The following is a 23,791-nucleotide window of genomic DNA, read 5'->3' as shown; positions in this document are numbered from 1 at the left end:
ACTGATCAGCTGATAGCTAACAAGAAACTGCAGAACCACAATACCAAACAAAGGCATTTAGTATCTGTAAACTGTGTCACCATTACAGAGAGAGTGCTAACAAGTTTATTTTAACATTGTAAAATGTCCTGTTCAGTCTTAGTCACAATTTGTCACTATTCTAAAAGAAAAAAAATCTGAATTGTAAAAGAAACCTTTTTTAAACCTTTTTTAAAATCCAGCATTGGACTGTCAACACTGAACAACTTTTTTAAATTCACTAATATTTTAGGGGCATTGTTAATTCAGTAATGCAGAATTTCACCTGTCCTACAATTTGATGAAAAAAGCTATGTAAACTTATTGAGCTAATGACCCTATTAATAAAAGATGTCTACATTTCTCACAAGAACATAACATCATTCTTGGGAATTAAGTTATATTTGATTCCACCCTGCCACCTTTCGTGTCAGCTGTTAGAAATGAGGTAAGAAAATCAAATTGCAGAAACTGAAACACTTTGCTATTCTTATATTTGTCTTTAGCAAAACCACTCAAAGAAATTTCAGATTGAGCAGAGCTGCTGCAGGCTGGGAAAATATAGGAAACACATGACTGTTTTAGTAGAGTTGATGCAGTGCCTATTGTTCTACTATCCCTGTTCTGAACTGATCTATCAAGTGCACGTGGTCATTATGGTGAGTGCTTAAGGAATTTAATAAATGAATTGAAGCCACTTTTACACTTGGTAAGGCCAAAGTGTTAGATAATCTGAGGCTTATCTGGTTCTTCTACTTCCTTCTCTTTTCCTTCTCCTTTAATACTGCACCATGTCCCCTCTCAGGCCAGTAGTACTGAGGCTTGGATTTTATATCAGTTTGTTTTTATGCTCTCTGTTGTCCTCCCTGCTCCCTTGTTCTCGCAGTCCCTCTTTAAGGGTTTTCCATGCACTTTTGGCTGGATTTCCATATCAAAGCCAGTGGTAGACGGTGGCAGGCAGACAGTCACATGGCAGGCTGAGGTATTAGCCAGACCCGTCTGCAGCCACATGACTGAACACACACTGACACTAGCTAATGAAATGTCAACGTGTGTGGGTGTGTGTGTGTGTGTGTGTGTGTGTTTGTGTGTGTGTGTGTGTGGAGAGAGATAGAGCGAGAGAGTAAAGAGTGTGTGTTTGAATGAGTGAGAACACCAGAGAAGGACAGTGAACACAAACACACAGACATTCACCTGTCTCACAAGCACAAACTCACACATGCTGTATATCTCACATTAGGTAGACACTGTTCACACACAGACACATTGCACTCTCTCTCCACTGCCTGCACCATTACTGCTGGACTGGTTAATTGGTGACCTCATCATGAACTCCCTCCGCACTCACACACAGACTCATGGGAATGATAAATGTAAAGGAGAGTGTGAAACAGAGAGCCAGTGAGCTGGACATCTAATTTATATGTTTCAATCTCCTTCTGCCTCCACTGCTTCTGTCTCTCTTCTACCTCTGCCTTTCATCTTCCACGTTATACCCTTTTCTCTCCCTCTCTCTGTCTCTACCAGCATTTTTTCTCTTTCCCTCCCTCCTTCATCTCATCAGTAGGGAGGACATTAAGACATGACCTCAGTGAAATATACAGCAGCCATTTGCCTTCCTGAGGCAATAGCAGACATTTACTGGCCCTGTCTATGAATAACTGCCTCCCATTAAAAGAGAAAGAGGAAAAAAACACCTGACTTCAGCTCTCTGCAGCCAGTGGACCGACTGGTAAAGCTAAACTTGGTGGAAAGAGCATGGTGATGGAGCCAGGCAGCAGTCGAGACATATACATGCTATAGCCCCAGCAGCTGACAAGTTTGGTTCAGAGTCATTCTAAATGACTTTATATTGTTAGGGTTGGTGTTTTGTTTAAAAATTTTGATGTGAACACTCCCCGACTCCCACACCGCAGTGAACATTGTCTGTGCTCATTAATGTTCCGAGTATAGCTGGCACTTTGGCATCTGAGTCAGTCCTGAAGCAGAATCTGCCTGAAGAATAAGACAACGTGTTTCAATTGTCACACAAAAACACTGTATACACAATCACTTCCTGCAGCACTGACATCACAGGCCATTGGACAAGTCTGCTCAAGTTAGAATGGGATGCAGACTGTTTAGCAGAGAAGCCCATTTGTCTGTAACAGAGCGAAACAGCGTAGCCTAGGGGTCGCCTAGCTTTAACTACCCCCATTCAGCACTTTATCATTCCTGTGTCAGCAGTGAAGATGTAGCAGACGGAGAGTGAGGGACAGTACACAGCAATGTTACTTCTAACTGGGTGGTGTCAGTCCTGTTAAGGAGGTATAGAAGAATGGGATTCATCTATAGCCCCTTTTACAGTGGACAAAAAGCCTGCATTCACTCCCAGGTGAAATGAATCTGCAGTAGTCATAAGTATTTATCAGCTTCAGCTGAAAACATGACACACACGGGTGAACACACTAATTTTCACCCCTTTTCTGTACATTCTAAACAGATCTGTCAACTTGCCCAGTACAGCACTGTTACACCAGAAACACCACAGCTACTTCCTCCACTGAGAGTGGACTGCAGCCCTCATAATCATTTTAAAAACACACAATCACCAAAGCTTCTCACATGCAGGCTCAGACACTTACAGCAGCAGCAACCTGGGGATGAGACCCGACAGACCCATTTTACTAGTCTGCACAGCAGCTTACAGCTCACTCTTTGAATCGGTGAAGATGTTCCCTCCCCTGTGTGTGCTTTGTGACTGCATGTGACAATGTTGATCCATGCAGCTGTATGTCTGTGTCTTCTCAGTCCGAACAGGAAGGCAGTGTGAAACGCCTTTTTTGTGGGTTCACCTGCGCTTAAAAAAGACTGCTTATACCTGCTAATTTGGTGAAAGAAGGGAGAAGAGGTTGTTTCAATCACTGGTTTCACTTTTCTTGAAGGTGAGAATGTTCAGCATGTCAGCATGCACCCACATGTACTGTATGGACACATGTCCACACAGAAACACAGACACTAAAGTAATAAAATCAAGAGAAAGAGGGCTGGGCCTCTGGAATGAATTTACAAGCCAACTTTGTGATGAACTAGAGTAACCTCTGGCAGGGTATGCTGCAACTCGAGTCACATAAAAGAAGCTACAGGCAATGGCCAACTGTAAAAGAGCTATTATCTTAATGTAACGAACTCAGTGTATGCTTAAACTCCTTAGTATATGTGCTTGGGAGACAAAGAGATGAATAGTACCATCTGTATGGTGAAGAATGGTGGGGGCAGCATCATGCTATTTCTCCCTGGTTAGAACTGAGGGAAGAATGAATGCAGGCAAATACAGAAAGGTCATTGAAGAAAACCTGCTCCAGAGTGAAGGTGACCTGAGATGAGGGGGTTGACGGTTCACCTTTCAGCACAACAATGACCCAAAGCAAGCAGCTAAGACAAGTGGTGGCTGATGTCTTTGGGACAAGTCTCAAACCCCATAGAACATCTGTGGAAAGGCTTCAAGATGGAAGTTGACAGACACTTCTCATCCAACCTGATGGAGCTTTAAGGATCTGTCAGGAAGAAAGGAATAAACTATCCAAATCTAGATATGTAAAGCTTGTAGAGACTCACCCAAGAAGACAAGGAGCTGTAACTGCTGCCAAAGAGGCTTCTATAAAGTAATGAATTTAAGCTCTGAATATGAGATTTCAGTTTTTGGTTTTTAATAACATTTTTCACTTTGTCATTATGGATTATTGAGTGTAGATTGATGGGCAAAAATGTCTGTTTTATCCATTTACTATTAAATCTACAACATAATAAAGTGAAGGGGCCTGAATACTTTGTGAGGCCACTGTATGTTGGTAGTGCCTTAGGAAGAGATCTGTTGTATGTACATTAGGGCACCTCACTATTGTCAAAATGGGTCCCAGTCATGTAAAGACCCGTCAGATGTAACTTACATAGCTCATTGCATTGATTATTTATTTAATTATTTTATGTGTAATTTTGTTAAAATTTGCCATATTGTGGTATACACTCAGTTGCTGGTTTATTACTACTGTCGTCTGATAGAACAGTCCTACAGTAAATCCTACCTTCATGAAGATTCTAATGTTCAGTTTTTGTTGCTGTGTCTCTATTATTTTTGTTACCCAGCTGCATTACACAACAAAGGAAACAGACTTGAGAATCAGTAAAGCAAACAGAAGCAGAGAGTGAGGGAGACAATTAGAGAGAGAAACAGAGTGAAAGCTACTGCTTACTGCATCTGAACCCCTGTGCTGGTGCATTAAAGCTGTGTGTGAATGTGTTACTAACTCAGTGGACTGCGATTTCACTCTCACTGGCATTAGTTACATCACCCGACTCCATCACGAAAACATATTCAAGCCCTTAAATCTATACGCATATATACTGTAGGTCCCCATCAGACCCTGGTCTAAATGGAAATCAGTGCAAAGACACAATTCACATTCTGATATTCTAATTATTTTAGACAGTACAGTCAATGTCTACAAACACAGACAGAAGAATCTTTGAGATACTCTATTAATATGGCTGCCATTTAAATGTAGGGCTTCCAGCTGAGAATTCATAAAATGTGCATCTTTGGCAGTAAAATTATTACATTAATGTATATGGAGAGGACACAGGATTTAACGCTGCCCATCTGCTGCTGAGTTAGATTAGTTCAAATTCTCTAAAAGAAATTGAGATGTACAATCAAATCCTAATGCTCATCTGTTTGCTCATCTGCTCATCTGTTTTACATTTAGACAGTAATCTGTTTTAAGTAACGGGACACTTTCTTTGACAAAGATATTGTCATTAACATAAAATCAAATCAATAAAAAACACACCAACTCTTAAAATCTTGTTCAGAACTGTCAGCTGTAAAGCTCGGAATATTTTCCCCTTCAAAATTTATATACAGCATTCCGGTGTGAAATGCGAGAGATTTTCTTGGGAGACGATTTGGAACAGTCACTTTACTGTCACTCTTTAATTTAGTAGCATTTGTGTTTAAACTTAACTGGGAGCCCTAATCTTAACATAAACATATCCTCCCTCATATTTAAATTCCAAATACTTTCAAACTGCATTCAGTGAAATGGAATGAAAAACATTTGTTTTGTTTTGGTGGCCTGTCGCACACCAGCGCAGTGAACAAGGTGGGAGGTGGGACTACACTACACAGCACACAGTGAACCTCTCACCTGCAGACACCAGAGTATTAACCGCAGGTGATTGATTTTAATTATAATGTACCGATCACGTAGCCGATTGATTGGGGCATTCCTACTTAAAATACAGTGTTAGGGTCATGCAAAAATTAAGCACATCCATAAACGCTGAATGAAGCTCATGAACTTACATATTCTTTGACATTTTTGGTCTTGACAGCTTTGTAAGAGTAGTATGCAGGATACAAGGTCCCAAACAGCAGCCTGCAGGGAGAGAAAACACACAACATGTAGCTTATCACTTCTATTACTCTCACAGCTTAAACAGTTACCCATTTACTAATATTTTCTTAATACTTGGAACCTGGAAACAAAAAAGTGTGGCTGAATGTGAATGGGCTCATTTGATCTGTCAGACAATTTGAATATTGGCCTCTGTGTTGGAGCTTTATATGCTGACAGAATATATATATATATATATATACTGGAGAAACACTGATGAAGACATTTGCTCTATTAACATAAAGTACAGTTTGAAGTCTACAGTACGTCTACACATTTATGTCTGATTTCTCAGTCACAACAGTTTCCTTCATAGTTATGAAGGGGATTTTTCACCAAAACCAAAATGGCTGTTCAGTATAATTCTAAGTGCAAACTGAGGCTTACATACAAAATTATGATTTTCCAGTTAAAAGCCATCATCTGTTCTAGCAGAACAACCTGAGGACTTATTTATATCCTGCAATGATTGGGTGTTGGGTTCTGACCCAGAGTCTGCAAACCACTGGAACACAAGACGATGACTCAGTGTTTCCTCTAATCTTCTAAAGCAGCAGCGGCTGGGGGTAATGTGGGGTTTGGTTCCATGTCTGGTCCAGTGCAGGTTTCAACACTACACTGCACTCTTCTTTTGTTCTTTTGCAATTACCCACACAGGATTTGCTATGTACAAATAACATATTCATTGTTTGAATTTGAGTGTCTCTGGGCTGTGGTGGTTTGCACTGCACTGCTGAAGAGTGCTGTTTTGTCTGTTCATTCCTGCTACCTGCATAGCAACTCTTTCATTGATTGGAAACAGAATGGAAACATTATGCTTAAGTACTTCCTGGATATCAGTTAGGGGACACTTATCAACATGAAAATATCACATATCACTGCTTGGGTTTTCTTAACCCCCCCCCACCCCCCCCCCCCCCCCCACCCCCCCCCCCCCCCCCCCCCACAACACACACACACACACACACACAAAGCATTTACTTGGCTCCACCAATCAATCAAGTTGCATTTTATATCCATGTCTGTCGTCCATACACATAATATATGTGGCGACTGTATCCGTCAAATTTTGTGCCGCCTCCCGAAAACATTCTAGTGCTTGTTTTCTCGGTACTCGGTGGATTTAACGTTTGTAACTGCAATTGCGGCTGTACACCACTACGAGCATGTAGTGGCGTTGTATCGTAATCCGTGCATCAGGCAGAGCCATCCGAAATTGCCAAAGAAGAAGATTACGGACGCGCTGGAATTTCTGCCGGCGGAAGGAGGTGGCGAACTGATTTTGCTGCTCTTCAAACAGGTGAATAGGGTTGCAACCCGTCCCGTACGGGATCGTCCCGTATTTGAAAAATAAAATGCTGCGTCCTGTATTAAATCCACACAGGACACCTCCGCCTACCGACAGAATTCTAGTACTTGTTTTCTCGGGACTTGGTGGATTTGAATCAATACTTTGATATCCTCAAAGTGCTGTGAATAATGTAATGTCAAGTAAAACCAAACCAGTTGCCACCCTTTTCACATAAAAAGGTGTGAAATTACATTTATTTAAATTATACTTATTCTAACTTTTTCTGTATTTTATGCCTTGTGCTAGCTGTTTATCTTTTACTGTGCATTGTAGTGTCCTAAAGTGCCTTGAAAGGCACCTATAAATAAAATGTATTCTACCTGCTTTCTGTTTGCACCGGCTCGCACATGCCCAGTGTACGTGATTGCTCAGGAATGTATGCGTTTTCAGGTGTGATAGTCTGGACGGAGATCGATTTTGTTTGAAATCGCCGTTTTAAAATAAAAACGTAGTAATGTGGACAGTCCTTGATATAATATTTAGAAAGCTCACCAACGACATCTGTTGGTTAAAACGCTCCATCAGCCCTCCTAGGGCCGAGTACAACGTGCAAGACCTAAAAACACAACTTTGCAAGCACAGTGGATTCATTTGGATTAATGCATAACTCAAAATGCAATGCCAGGTAACATTACCTATCTTTTAGTTTAGCTACAAGTTTGTTTGGTGACATTTTATATTACAAGGTGTATCCACTTTCATGCTGTATAAGATGCTCTGGATTCCACCATTATATGGTTCCCTTAGCAATGCATGCAAATTCATTTGGGGGCCTAATCTGGACCACCCAAAGACCTTCAGACCTAACTCTAAAAGAATCACAATAGACGGATTTGAAAATACTTGCTAGCTTAGCAACATTAAGGCAACAAAACATTTTAAAAAAAGTCAAAATGTAGTAATTGTCTCATCCTCAAATAGAAGATAACCCCAGTTTCTCTTATTAAATTTCCAGAAAAAAAAATTTGTTTTATATTTTGGCCAATACAGTATTCTTTCTTTCAAGGGCACTAGAGAATGCCCATTCATTCAGCCGCACAAAAACACTCAGGCAATGTGTCTGTCTTGTAACAAAAGGGAAATGGGAGGGGACTTCGGTGTGTACAATTGGTGGAGTTGCCCTTTAACTGTATTTCTACTGTCTGTAAATCCTGCTATCTCCAAACTGTCACCTTTAATGGGACTAAGGCCAAGACTACACCCAAGAATGAGTCAACCCAAAAGACATGAGGCATATAGGACGTCCAAGTGCAAGACAATCAACATAGCAACTGAGACACCTCGTGACATCCCAACAAAAACACTAGCATATCAGAATTTTCTTCAACTTCTATGATGTGTACGACTGATCAGTAGCAGCACAGTGAGCTTCAGCACACAACCGTAAACATGAAGAAGAGAGAGAATAAAGTTATTTTATTTCATTTCAGTAAACCTGTAACAATTTGACTATCACTCCTGAGGCCAGGAGCTTCATACCAAATGAATCACAGCTGTGCACACATATTTATACTTCTCACTCCACATTCACTCTCTTTCTATTGACTGTGAAGGGAAAAGGGAGATCCCAACTTCACCACTCAGTGAACATGAATGATTCCAAGATCACTTCCATTTATAAATGATAATGTAGCTAAACATTTGTTGTTTGTTGGTCCTTGGCTGCATGGTGTGTGTGTGTGTGTGTGTGTGTGTGTGTGTGTGTGTCAGCTGCGGAACATCTTGGTTTTCATTTCGGGACCCATGTTAAAGGTTTAAAGCGGACACACTGCCTGTGTGAGGTGCACATGTTATGCCTCGCGGCTGTGTAAGGTGATTCTGCATCTTGCCCACTTCTTTCTCCACACGTGACACTCGATTGCCATCAAAAACAGACAAAGAAAAGACCTGTTGATGTCATATTGACATCAAACCAGCAAGATCACATAAAACTTCCTTTCGCTATAGTTTCAATGTCTAGGCTTAATCTGAATATGAATATGAATGTCATGTGAAAAAACATTTTTTTAACCATTTTAGAAGCTGCATGTGGAGACTGACATTTTAGTGACATTTTCTGTCAAAAATAACGCAGAAATTATTTCATAATGAAAAGAAATCCAACATTCGAGTAGCCTACAAAGTCTATATAGAAAGATAGAGCTGGCAGTAGCAGCGATGCAGCAGACATGCAATCGGTGTGAGCACGCACACACGCCTGTGAGCTGGAGCAGGTCAGTGACACAGCTGCCATGCACATGCAATGTCGGAAGTGTGTTCCTGGCATCACGCATGTAGTTAAAGACGGCAGGGTATGATTCATCAGGGACCAACGTCTAGTCTGCCATGTCGCTCTCTTAAGTCACAGCAAGAATCTACTCTTTGACTGCCTAAAATGACAAAGTAACCATTTAAAAAGACAAAAACACCATGCAGTTTGATCAAAGTATAAGAATAACTTTCTTGTTTTAGCCCAATCTCCATATGGTTTGGGTTTCCAAATATTTTAGAAATCTGATGGGACCTTGATATGCCAAGAACCTCGTAAGGATGCAGTGAAACACTGGTCTCAAGCCATTTGCTTGCCCTGATGTGACAACCCTGACCTGGCTGCACAGGAGGAATGTAAAGATATGTAGCATGGAATCCTTTGACTAAAGTTAAACCATAAAAATCTGGATCTAAGGAGGATTTCACATAACAGCAATGAAACACACATAGACACATCATATACGGTCTTGTATACAGACACACTCCCTCTGACCAGAGTCCCCTGAGCAGCCGGCAAGCCGCCAAGAACCACAACAGTTTATTTTCCTGCTGTTGCTATAGAAACAGCAAAGCTGCCACAGCTCCAAAACTCTCTCTTCATGTCTCCATCTCTTTGTCACACTGTAATTTCAACTCACTCTGCTTTATTTGCATAATGGTAGAGAATAATACTGCAGAGCTACAAGCACAAAACATAAAAGTTTGTTACAGTGGTATGTGGGCATGTTTGTATGTATGCAGTGAGCACTGTCCCTCTTGTAGGATAGTTTATTGTGCAGGAAAACGGTGGGGTCTGGATGGTTAGTCTGGGACAGATGTACAATCAAGGACAGGAAAACCAAGCCTCAGTAGTAGACAGGAATCTGTATGAGTCACTTGTCAGTCATTTCATACACTGCAGTAATTTCAGGAGTTGCAAATATACAATGATTTGCTCCAAGTAAATTCAGAAAATCATAAGCTGTTTTTACCAACTGCAGCAACATCAATGGGCCTGAAATGATAACTCATGAGTAATAACATCCTTAATTCAAAGTTTTTGCCTTTAAGATTTGTTTCATTATGGATGTTGAGAAATATTGACTGATTTGCAGCACTACAACACAGTAGACCTATAGCTAAGAGAGGAAGCATATCAGTCCCTTTATTTACAGGTTTTGGAATAGTCACTTTTCAAATTAAAAAGGTGCTTTATTGGCATGAACATTTCAATAAACACTGTTGCCAAAGCATCGAAATTAGGGATGGGCACTTGAAGAAATTTCCGTATTCGATCATCGGGAAAATTAACGATCAATTATCGATTCATTTTTTTATATTAAAAAATGCCTAAGGCAGAAAATACTAAAGAAACCATCTTTTTCCTTTATGAAATCTTTATTCCAAGAAGAAATTATAGTCCAACAACAATCCTCTTAAACAAGGCAGTTAAAGTTTAATTGTTTTACTATTAAACAGAACAAAAAAGATATGCAGTATTCCTAATGGCAGCAGAGCCCAAGACTTTGAGCCAAACCTCTTCACAAATAACAAGCCAAAGCTACAGTGCTTGTACGCAGCATTGCAATGTTTACAATGAGCTTCGTTATTTTTTAGTTCGAAATGCTCCCACACCAAACTTCGCCTTGCTTTCTTCATGTTGACCTGCGATGCCTACGGCAGCCCACACATCAGCAGCTGAGTATTCATTTTTCTCTGTTGAAAATTGAAATTGCCCCCGGCTGGTTGCTGCCACATAGTGAAATTCATTGCATTGCTTCGAGAAACACTACACAACACAACCTCGTTGATACACACGTTAGAACGATCAGATTCCATGTGATCGACAAAATTCTTAACGATCAATTATCAATCATCGATTAATCATGCCCACCCCTAACCGAAATATAGGCCAATTTTAGCTCAATGGATCACAATAACAGAAAAAAGAACAAAAAAAAATCAACAATACAAAATTCACATTCTTACTATGTCTTAATGCCATATATTGGTATATCCGGATTAATTATCAATTATTCAAGTGTAGTGGCACAATGTAATTTTTTCATCTGCAACGTGCGGAGAATTGCATATTGGGATTGTTAGCAGAAAGTAGTGTACATGCAATGGACTAAGTTTCACATACCATGCCTCCCAAACTCCACCCCCTTACCCTATAATACAGTATATTTTCCAATGTGGTGTCATACAACTGGACCACATATCCTTGCATATAAATGCTGCCGTCTTATCTTTGCTATGTTACTGGTGCACGCCCTTTTACGAGCTTCGGAAAACTATAGGCAGTCTGTTTGTATAGTTGAGTAGCTCCATTAGTTTCTGTTGCCTCTACCACTTGGCAAACAGCCTTATCTTTTGCCACCTATACTACATCAATACTTCAACATAATGCTCCTCAGACACATCAACTGATCAGATGAGCACGGCTTTGCTCTCTAGTGTCCTCCTCCATTTTTATTTATCAGCTTAGTTTTCTAATAGGTCAGTATGACAGCAATCGGTCAAGCTGGTAATGAATAATGAATTCTAAGACACAAACTACTCCAAACTGGCGATAAACTGATAAGCTATGTTCCAATTCAGGTGCTGCATCCTTCAGAGGCAGCATTTGAAGACCGATTGCACCACAGCTGCACGACTAGGCTGTCCCATTTCAAAGGCTCCTTTAAATGCAGCTGAGAATGCGGCCTTGTTTTCCTGGATCACAAAAGATCCAACAGGTTGTTCCTTCATGGCACAACCTATCCCAAGATTCACTGCGTGCCAGTAATGAAAATAATATGGCAGCAAACAACGCCAATAGAGAGCCCAAGGATTAAATATGAGTTCAGCTCAGATGAACAGCTAATCGTACAACTGTTAAAAAACCAAGGGCCTTAAAAAAAAATCCTCCATTGGCCAGACTGTCTCACTTTGGTTCAGCCTTCACAGTCTGTGACAGCTACAAAGGCCACGCCTTGATGTTCATACAGCAATCATCCAGATTACTTTTGATACTGAAGACAAAATCTAGCAAACTGCACAAGATACGACATCAGACGTGTACTGGACATCAGAGACAATATCACTGGAAAGTCTAAGAAACTGCTGATCCCAGCAGAATGTGTTTGTTTGATGCCAGTGTGTTCAGATTTAACTTGGTTATGATATTCACATTAAACTGTATCAGTCGGGTTCAAAAGGACCCCTCTGCTTGAATGTAGAGGAGTGTGACTGGATAATATCAGTATCTGATCTACTTGTAGGCCCATATATACCCAGAGCTGCCAGACCTATAGTATTTATTTAAGTCGTTGCATGCTACTCACATGGACTGTTAAAAAGAGATTAAATGGAAAACTTTCACTGATGAGACATACTAGTACATCACAAATGACTAATCTTCCATGGCACTGACCACGCACCATAAAAAATAAAATAAAAAAATACAGGTATAACATTTATTAAGCAAAAGATTTCCTTTAGCCTACTCACTAATACAAAGGTCTCAGAAAGTATTCACTTTTTGCACACTTTTTGTTTGGACTTAATTTTAAATGGATACAATTGCCATTTGGCCCATCAGTCTACATTCAGTAATCCATAATGACAAAGTGAAGACATACTTTTAGAAAGTTTTGTTAAAAATCAAAACCTGAAATGTTTTCATTTTGTTGTTAGGGTTAGTTAAAAAATTTTTTTTAAAGTTAATACTCTCTGAAACATTTATATTAATATATACTACATGATAAAGTGTACAAAAGGTGAAGGGGTCTGAATAATTTCTGAAACCACTATAACTTCACTAAAGACCAACCTTCATTACTCCAACCTTTCAATTACTGTATCTATGACCTTTTTCTTAGATTTTTCAAGGTATTAAATGACATTTTCTTCTTTCTGACTCACTGAAGACCAGTAGAGACATTTTCTCCATAAACCAAACTCTCACAAAAGAAGTTGGATGTGCACTGAAATGTTCTTGAAACAATTTAGTGAAAAGCAGGGCCCCTTCTTCATTCCAAAACTACCATATCTCTATTTCCCCTCGCTCCCCCCTTATTCTCCTTCTTCCCATTTCAACACCCCCCCCTCTCTGCATGCAGCTGAGAAAATAGCCCCTTGCTTTTAGATGGGCCTTGACTCTGGGCTCCAGGTCAATTTCCCTGGTTTCCTGACACCGTACACCACCAACAACCAGATGGAGGGAGGGGGAGGACAGGAAGACAAGAGAAAGAGCAAAGAGAAAGAGAGAGAGAGAGAGAACAAGAGCAATAAAAAACAAGAGACACACCAAGAGGGAAGAGAAGCAGGGGGAAAAATCTAGAGATCTCCAAGATTTGAGCTCCCACCATCTGGTTTGAGCTTCAGGAATAAGAATTTGATTACAAGACTTTTCCCCTAAAAACACAGAGGGAGGATTGTTGAGAGAACTGCTGCTACAGCAAATGGGACTGGTTACAGTCCAGGTCTGTACCTCCCCAGAGTATTTCCTCATAGGGAAATAAATGGCATATATCATTTACACTGCTCTCATAGCTCTCTGAATCTCCCCACATTTAAAAACTGACTTAACACATAATTCACAAGTTCAAACTTTAGCTCAGTGGTTTTTGCATATTTCTGGAGGCATACATTTTGCCACAAAAACACTTGCACTGACTAAAATATCCTTTAAATAACAATAGCAAATGAGCAACTCACTTGCATAAGGCCCACAATTTATTTTAAAAAGATCACTCTGGTTTATTAAAACTTGAATTGTATTGTTTACAATAACATGGCAGTCATTGTATTAATAGCTGAAATCTGAGAATGCTGTGATATTACAAAGTTCATCGAGTCAAGAAACACAAGCAGTCAGACAATCATAAAGACAAACCAGATAATTTAAACCACTTTATCGGGATGCAAAACTGAACACAACTGAAATGTCAGTAATAATCCTCATTGCACAGGAAAACTGTGCACACAACCACGGTAAGTAATCTGTTTGTTAGACTACATCTACATTAAGAGGTCTAATTTTCCTTCTTTTCATATTAAAACAATCTGCATCTACACCAAGATGTTTTACTTGCAGTGATAAAGTAATAATCACCATGTCATCTGAAAAAAAAAAAATCATCATACATGAAAATTGTTGACAATAGTTCTGTTGTGTATTTGTCCAATGAACAATGAACAATCAGAGAAACTTAGAGGCACCTAAACTTTGAAATGAAGGCCAAAGCCACAAAAGTAGGTAATAATAATCTGTCAAACCCTCCCACCAACTGTCCTTTGCCAAATATTTGATTGGTGTAGGATTTTCAGGGCCTTTTAAAGGCTCAATTTTTCGGATGTAGTTTAAGTATATTGTTTGGCTACATGCATATAACTCAACAATGATGAATATAAATAACAGTTACCATGTGCCACAGGCAGTTAAAGCACATGATGTATCCTACTGATCCTGAAAGTCTTGTTCTTCACTCTGCTGAGAAGTACAAGCAAACAGGTTGTACACAACATACCAGTTTTAGACAATGCAACGAGTCGAGAAATTCTCACTCATGAATAACATGACGATCTGCAGCCTGAAGTTTCAAGCACAGGTATTTTTAAATTATTAATCACTTGAGTATCATGAACACCCTTTGTTGTCATTCAAAACAACAACTCTGCAACAAATGTGTACATTCATGCAGCACTTTATTTGGAAGCCGCCCACCCGCCTGCTGTGCTATTTGATAGGGGTGTAATAATTCTGCAATTGAGGCCAAAACCACAACACAAACATCCACAATCTTGTGTCGTGATACCAGAATACGCAACTGCGACCCCCACCCCTCATTTGTAAACAGCAAAAGGGAGACTGTAGCAAAGAGAAAGAACTGGACAAACAGAGACCGGGAGAGAGGCACACAAATACTCTGGAACCACTCCTTGAAGACTGCTGGGCTGTTGCCTAAAATAAGTTGGTTGAAGAGCTGAAAATCAGCGTCTGACTTTTTTAAACTGCTACGACTTGGTATTTGAGATGGTTGTTGGAATGGAGGGGTGCAGAGGTGGTAAAGGATGACTGAAACAGTGGAAAGGAAAGACATTGTGTTTTCTGATATTGCGTTTAAACAATTAACAGAGTAAGTTTCAGTTCTCTCTCATTAAATACCTAATTTTTAAAAAGAAAAAAACATTTGTTGAGACGTCAGCTTCACGAAAGTGTAAACCTTAAACAACATTAAAAGAATTTAACATTGCACAATTCCATCATTATCAGCTGCAAGCTTAAAGAATCCCACTTCAAGCACTACAGTTTAGCAGTAGCTATTATAAAGAAAATACATCAACATTTCTGACCACCAGAAAAACCCACGCTCCAGAGAACACAATCTAGGCCAGTAAACTTCCAGAGATGTTTAAGCTTGTCTAGATTCAATTTTAATAGACACACTGCATTCCACCTGTTTTTCAGATTAATCTATTCATTTAACTCAGGTTCAGTTAGGGGTAAATTAATGGACAAAATTCATATTGTAATAAGAATCACTGAATTATCTCCTCACTATGTTATGTTTGCTTTGCAGATGTGTGTGGGTCATAACATCAGCCAGTCATTTACTGAAAAGGATCTCACACCAAATATGATAACTAAGAGTATTCAAATTTGTCCAATTAAATTTTAGTCCCCTAAAACTGTCAAACTTTGTGTAGAAAGGGCAACAATTTGTGCAATTTATCTAATGTGGAAGAAAACACCCTCAAATCAAAGCTGAATGTTAGCTCTTTAACCTTCATAGTAGGGCTGTTCCAAACGATTATTCTTTAAACGATTAATCTAGCAATTATTTTTTCGATTATTCGACTAATCTAACGATTATCTTAGCAGTAATTTGCGAGTAGTGTGCGAGCCTTTTTTGCCGCGTGTTGCTCCACACGCTCCGTTGTACTGCTGATAGACGCCGCCATGTTGTTCGAATAGATTACACAGACGCAAATCATTCACGTAGTCAATGACTTCAATTACGTCACCATGTTGTCCCAGCCCTTGCGCTGCGCTTGTATCCGGGTAAACCAAAGACGATTGATATAAACGGTCCCATTAGAAAGTTCCGGTTTTGTTCTATGAACATTTACCCTGTGTGGTTTTAAAATTCCACGTCGAATAATCGTCCCAGCCCTACTTCATAGTCAGTAACACACACCAACAAAAATGTGTAACTGGACAAATACTGTATGTTAGAAAAAGCAATGGGCTGAATCCATTGTTAATGGACTGTCTATTGATTCAGAGACTTTGTTTTTCATCTGGCCGGTTATATCTGAATGTCTGTGATCATTGTGCTTTACTTTAGCTTTAATTTGAAAAGGTGACTTTGCTTTCTATGATACAGTTACAGAAATTACTGTGACTTGAAAGTTGGTCCTAGTGGCAGGTTTTATCCCTATCTCTCACACATTCCTCTTCTCTCAATTGCAATATAATATTATGGTTGGTCTACTAGGACTGTCCCATTTTCAAACTAGAATTTCTGCCTCAGATTTGTATGCCTCTGCCAACCAGACACATACACTCAGCACATATTGTCAGTGAGGTAAGTTAGCAGTTAGTGAAAGTTAAACCATTACGAGACAGTGGTGCTGTGAAACAAGAGGATTTATTCACCACGAGTGGGAAACCGGCCACTTCCAGCCGCTATTTGAACAAACTACCGGCTCTCCAGCTCATGCACCAATGCTAACAGGCTAACTGGCTAGCTTGCCAACTAACTTTTAGCTAGCTGTTTTTACACTATCTCAGTGTAAATAATAAATTAAAATATTAACTCAGGAATCAGCATAGTGATTAAATAATAGTTTAAAAAAGAATTGCAATACTTAACAGGGTTTTTCCTGCATAGAGAATTGCAAGGCGGCCGCCTTCATCAAATTTCGTGCCGCCTCCCAACAAAATTCTAGTACTTTTTTTCTCAGTACTCGGTGGATTTAACGTTTGTAACTGCAATTAATTAACGGCAATGTATTGGCGCTGTATCGTAACCTGTGCATCAGGCAGAGCCATCTGAAATTGCCAAAGAAGAAGAATACGAACGCACTGGATTTTCTGCGGAAGGAGGCAGCGACCTGATTTTGCTGCTCTTCAAACAGGTGAATAGGGTTGCCACTCGTCCCGTATAATACAGGATAGTCCCGTAGTTAAAAATAAGATGCTGCATCCTGTATTGAATCAATACAGGACACCTCCCCCTCCCGACAAAATTGTAGTACTTGTTTTCTCCATACTCTGTGGATTTGAATCAATACGGGACACAATTTGTCCAGTATTTTTGTTCATGTTATGTCCAGCAGCAAACTGGATTATCTTATCCATGATTTTTACATCTATAGTGTAGATTCCAAAACATTCTACTGATCAATGCACTTCATCAGTAGAATGTTTTTTATGCAAAAGGCAGAATTTAGACGCAGAAGGAGTACATACAAAGTTATGGACAGGTTATGAGATGAAGGACCCAAAGGCATTAATGTCTATGACGCACACCTGCTTACTGTACTAAGACCCCGGTCTGGACAGAGTAGTGATGAACCACATATTGATCTGTGACAATAGTTTGTTACAAAAGAAATGTGTTCATTATTCCACAACAGAGGACTTGTGTCTAGCCCCTTTTACACAGCCTATTCAAGGCAAGAATGTTGCGCCTTTAATCCACCTCACTGTATAAAAAGTACAAAGACAGAATAGAGGGCATTGTTGTTCCAGCAATAAGCAGAGGTAGTCACAGATGTGGATCAATGTCTCTGTAAAAGGGAAATCTGGCATGCTGGGACAGACATCAACGCTGATGTGTTACACATCACACCTAATTCCTGAACACCGGCATGCTTTCTAAAATCATACAATGGGGCGGCATTATCCCAGCTATGTTGGTTTCAGTGTAAACAAGCAAAAGTGGCATAATGTGATAGTGCTGTCCCTCACTTGTAAGTCATTTTGGATAAAAATGTCTGCCAAATGAGTAAATGTTGTGTAATGTAATGATTAGGGGTCTTCTTTACAGCAATATGGAAGGTTCTCTGTTTAAAAGGGACATTTGATAGTTGCATGAGAAAAAAAAGGAGAGGCTTTCCATAATTCTCCACCACTCCCCTCTGTTCTTTCCACCACATTCCTATCCTCCATTATACCTCCACCAGCAGTTATGTAACTACCACCCTGGATGTACACAGACACAAAAAGACAGACAGTACAAGGAAGAGAGAGAGATAGTAGAGGGGCATGCTGTTGGGTCAAAAAGGGGCATTTTTCTCCAAAAATAATCACATACACTTTCCCCCTGATGTGCTAACCTGAATCTCTGATTTCTGCCTTCATCACAAGTGATTTCACTGGTAAGACAATGGATAACTAGGTATGAAGTGACCATACCAAACAAATTAATGCAAAGCCACTTAAACTCGTTTAAGTAAGCCTTTCTACCTATGTCCCAACCATGTATGGGTTTCTAGGTTATTTTGGGAAGGGTCTGAATAATAAAATCTTCAAGATGGCAGCTGTACCTGACACTCCTTCACAGACTGAACATGTTAAGGCTTGAAAAGTTCCACCTCAGCGTACAAGTTTCACAGTGTTACAGCTGACTCACCAGCAGCGTGCATGGTCATGATTCATAAACAAGACGGTAGTAGCCTATTAGCTTTAGACACAAGAGCAAATCACCAACCACTAGGCCAAACTAGCTATGTACCCATTTACATTACAAAATCAATACAGTGTGTTTGAGGTGCTTGGTAATTATTTGTTAACTTAAATGATGCAGTTTCTTGTTGCCTAAGTTTCCGCAATAATCTAGAAAATTAAAGGATTTAGGGCATAAATTAGTTGAAGGACTGGAACAGTTAGCCAAGCAAGCTAACAAAGCTCAATCCCATCAGCTGCCATAATTATCTCGACATGGTAGAAGGTCCATTTTAGCTCACTTTCACTACTCTTTGCTGTGTTTGTACTTACACAACGCTTCTCGAAATCATCCAGGACACCATGTTGTCTCTGAGAGTCGGGCTGTGTCAGCGGTAGAAAACAGTCCCGGTGATAACGTTAATGGCTAGCCGTATCGCTGTGAACTTCTTAAGCCAAAACTTCGATGAGCGAATCCGGGAGCAGCTAGCTATTTCACTGAATATCAGCCAAACCTCATGTCTGAAAAACACCAGATCTCACTATTCTGTCTTTGTAGCCATAGCTAAGTGACCAAATATATCCAATATGACCCCCGTTGTTTTGTATCCGTCACTTATTCCCTCTGGTTTCCTCCTTCCTTCTCTGCTTTGCGATCCAGTTCCTGGCACCAGAACGGTGCTCAGTGAGCTACTGACGTCAACAGGAAAAGAACAACCTCCCGAACCTCCTATTGGCCAGTTCAGTCTGTTTACAACGGACACGAACTGTATTTTTTTCACGTGACTTTTGCGTTTAGTAAAAGCGGTGGAATTTCAAACTCAGCGAACTAAGCTCTGATTGGTTTGTCGTCGAATCGTGGCGAATTCTAGCCAATAGGTGAGGGAAGCAATGAGTCGGCTCAGTGGATTTTCTAAGTGTTGTTGGGAAAGCATGTTTCTTAATTAAAATGGAAGGTGACCGTGTTTTATATTTCAGTACTAGTATGGACACAGACATGTCTATGTCTATGTTTTTATTGCATGTTACTCAAAGGAAATTTTAATAAACACTTGTATGATGGACCAACGGAATATGAATTAAAACAAACACCATCTTCCATGACCATTTTTGGACAAGGCACCTTGTCAGGTAATTAGTGTACATCAGGGTAGATGAAGTAAGCCTGTCCCTCCCATTTTTATCCTGAAGAATACAGGTTCACAGAGCTTCATATATCCAAATTAGCAAATCACATGTTCATGAATTTTCTCAGTCCAGGGCTGAAGTTCTAAAACAAGTTTTTCAAAATGTGCATGGTGCAAGGTTTGTTAAAGCATATTCACTTTTAACTACTTATGATGCATTTCTTACACAGTTACACCTGTACGGAACCCTGGACTTAGTTTGCAACACTCTCTGTATTGTAGTTATCTGTATTACTGTATTCTGCATGCAATATAATATTTTATAGTCAAAATCTGTATATATTTGTAATATTTTATGACAAGTCTTACACACACATACACCGGGAAACTGTACTGAAATGACAGCAAAATACTGTGAGAGGATATGGTTGAGAAAGAAATTATTTTATTATATTATAGTGTGTGCATTTTAGGTAAGAGACTTTGGCAAAGACAACTGACTGGATAGTTTGTTGTGTGGCCCGCCTTTGTCTTGCTCATTACCTAAACCACACCAGTCTTTAGGATGTAATCATATTCATTACAGTTTTCCATACATAGGACTTGGCAGGCACACAGCCCATCTGTGAGCTTTAACAGGCCTGTCTCTTTTTGTGTGCATGAGCTTTTGTGTGTGCAGATATTGATATCTGAGCACAAATGTGTGTGAGCTTGTATGTGTGCAGCTATGAGCTTGTGCCTTTATAAATATATATATATGTATATTATATATTTGTACATGTTTTTGACCACATGCAGATATACGTGTGTTTTGTGCATGAGTATGTGTGTGCATGGAGGAGGAGGGGGGTTGAATTCATGGCTACTTGTTATTCATGAAGGCGGCTGTTGCGGTGTGCAGCAGTGTGAGGTAGATTCCCAGTGGAGCTCTCTGGTCACACAGCCTGTCTGGGACAGGATCACAGCTGAACAGAAAATACCCCCACACCAAGATTCAGCTGTTCACTGCTAACCTCACAATGTTCTATGATCTCACAAACAGCTGCAAAATCTAGCCTGAAACACACACATTAGCAAATAAACTGCAGAGCATAGAGAAAATCAGCCACAGGTAAAAACCAAGTTACATTAGGTTTTTCATAATTTCTGCAAAAGAGAAATATTTTTGCAATACATATAGGATTCCATTATACACATACAATGTAATATTAACATAACAGTCAACACTAGGTTATATCAAAAGATATATCATACAGCCCAATCACAGATTATTGTAGTTCATGGTGTATGCATTTTTTGATGCTTCTGATTCAGGACTTTGCTTTGTGAGTGCATTGCAGTGTTTTGTTTAGCATTTCCCTTCTATATTACAGTATTTTAAATTAAGGCTGTAGTGATTTATTGCATGTTATACATCCCAAAAATCCCTGCCAAGCCCTTTAACGGTCTCATGCAATACATGGTATGACACACAGTGATTTGAGGCAATAAGATGCTGCCTAGTAAAAAAACCCAATAACATACCTGTTATTCACTCACACTTTGTCTCGTAACATTCATATTAGCTATTCTGTGAATGGTGGAAATGCCAGTTTTATATGGCAGGGATCTCCATTTGATCTTTTGTCCCTTTTTTATATAAAACCAGTTACTTAAAGCATGGTTCCACACTATCTTAAGCAAACACTTCATCCACCCATAACTGTGCTAAACAGGAGTTTCAAAGCTTTCTACAAGAAAATATTTAACCCTTTCAGCTCTCTGTATATCCACTGATTTTAATTTTGGTGGAAACATTGTTAAAATGATTTTTTATGGTATAATCATTGGTTTATTGAAAGATGAGACAAGGCCAGTGAAGTCGGTCTTGTGTATATGCTGCTTTCAGCCTATTCACAGTCTTCAAGTCAGATTGAGGGAGGAGATTTATCATTTCTTCTCTTATTAAGAGAGAATGCGTCTTGTATTATAGTGAAAATTTTCACCTTACTCTATTTTTACCAATTTAACCACCAGACCACTTTTCCGTCTTTGTTTTTTCTCAGCAAGCAGCCAAAGTACTGACTGTACAGATGTTAACTGGCAAAGCACAATTTATTCAGTCAAGTTTTCAGCTTGTGCAGACATGTGTAATTGCCCCAGTTTGAGCCACAAGTTTACATCATGCTTATATTTAATTGGGCTGCCAAAAATTTGTTTTACATTCAGTCTTAAGCATCACCAGAACGTAACTCGCTCCAAAACAACAAGCTGTCATCTTTACATTTCTGTTGGTGCACGGACTGCTGCTGCCTGCTGCCCACAAGTCTCTCTTTAAGAAATAACTAACGCCAACTAAACCACAGCAACTGATTTTTACATTTCTACACCTGTTCAATAAAAATGATGCAATATATAAATGAGACAAGAAATATGTTAGTTTCACTTCTTTATACTTACCACACTGCTTTTCCTTTCAATTGTTTCATATTTGTATTCCACCACTGTGACAAACCTCTGCTCTATGTTTTTCTTTTTCTTCTTCCTCTTTTTCTTGCCTCTTTCCTCTTTTGTCTCATGCAACCTAAGTGTGGCTGATATCTCAGGATCTTTCCCCTTTTCTTTCAGTTTCTCCACTCTTATTCCTCTGTCATTCCATCTCCATCTTTCTTTCTCCTCTCATTTATCCCACCCAGGAGGTTGCTCCTGGCTGATTGCTTTCTACATGCTTTACACACAAACCTCTACACTGTCCTTAAGATCCTCCCACTCTGTGTACACACACACACACACACACACGCACACACACACACACACACACCTTCTCTCTCTTGTTCTCCTTCAGTTCCTCTGCCTTATTATTCTCTCGTTCACTGATTCTCTCTTTGTCTTGCTCCTTTACAGCCCAGGAGGCCTCAGTGGAAGACAATGCAAACTGGTAAATCCATTTTGAAAAAAGATCAAACATGTCAGTTGTATTTAAAACTCTGAATGAAATATTCATGCAATAGGGCAAGACAAAAGAGGTGTAAAATCATGAATGAAATGATGAGTAAATCCATTAAGCTCTGATGGTAGCCTGATGGCTACCATGGTCAAAGTCTACTGGAACCTATTCTAACTCCATGTTGATCATTTTTTAAATGCAGGTAAAACAGTTGTTTATATTTGATTGTATTTTTGCTTCCATTCAATGCAATCATTGGTTTCCATTCATTTCAGTGTGATATAAAAATCTATAAGACTTGCGTGCAGCTTGCTGGAGTTGTGTAATCCACCACAGTGAACATCAAGTCTGCATTAATGTTGAGTCAGTTCCATTATCACTGTACTTTAATTCAGTTTAAGCGCAGATTGATTTGAAAGGTCTGCACAGCTTTATCTCACGACAAAGGTATAAAATAAATGCAGACTTGAAGTTCAGTGTGGTGGATTTAGAGCTGCAATGATTTGTTTATTAATTCATGAGTCAATTGACAGGAAATTAATGATAACCAATAATTTAAATCAGGGCGGCACAGTGGTTAGCACTGTCGCCTCACAGCAAGAGTGTTCTGGGTTCTAACCCTTTCCGTGTGGAGTTTGGATGATGTGCCTGCGTGGATTCTCTCTGGGTGCTCCGGCTTCCTCTCAAAGACATGCACATTAGGTTAACTGGCGACTCTTAAGTTCCTATAGGTGTGAATGTGTGAGTGACTGGTTGTTTGTCCCTGTGATAGACTGGCAACCTGTCCAGGGTGTAGCCCACCCTCACCCCAATGTCAGGTGGGATTGGCTCCAGCCCCCTGTGACCCTACCAGGATAAGCGGTATGTAATGGATGGATAACTGAAATAAACTTTTAACCTAAAATGCCAATAATTCGAGGGTCCCAGCATCTCAAACGTCAGGATTTTCTGCTTTTTCTGAAACAACCTTCAACCAAGAAAAAAGACTCAAATTCTGTAATCAAACAGGAGACCAAGTGAGAGTTCAAAAAATCAAAGTCTTTA

General features: G+C 39.6%; 1 protein-coding gene across 1 annotated transcript in view; it reads right to left on the bottom strand.

Moving 5' to 3' along the window:
- reep3 (receptor accessory protein 3) overlaps positions 1-19,374 on the bottom strand; it is a 40,344-nt gene extending 20,970 nt beyond the window's left edge. Inside the window, exons 1-2 of the mRNA XM_022766057.1 lie at positions 19,028-19,374; positions 5,363-5,435 (exon numbers count right to left, since the gene is read on the bottom strand). Coding sequence (XP_022621778.1) covers positions 5,363-5,435; positions 19,028-19,059 — 105 coding nt within the window. The 5' untranslated portion in view covers positions 19,060-19,374. The remainder of the gene's footprint in view (positions 1-5,362; positions 5,436-19,027) is intronic.
- Between the last annotated feature and the right edge of the window lie 4,417 nt (positions 19,375-23,791).

The sequence above is a fragment of the Seriola dumerili genome, unplaced genomic scaffold, assembly GCF_002260705.1.
Source record: "Seriola dumerili isolate Sdu_G_001 unplaced genomic scaffold, Sdu_1.0 BDQW01000807.1, whole genome shotgun sequence".
NCBI lineage: Eukaryota > Metazoa > Chordata > Actinopteri > Carangiformes > Carangidae > Seriola > Seriola dumerili.
The sequence above is the reverse complement of the archived record's forward strand: the minus strand, read 5'-3'. Positions and strand labels throughout refer to the sequence as shown.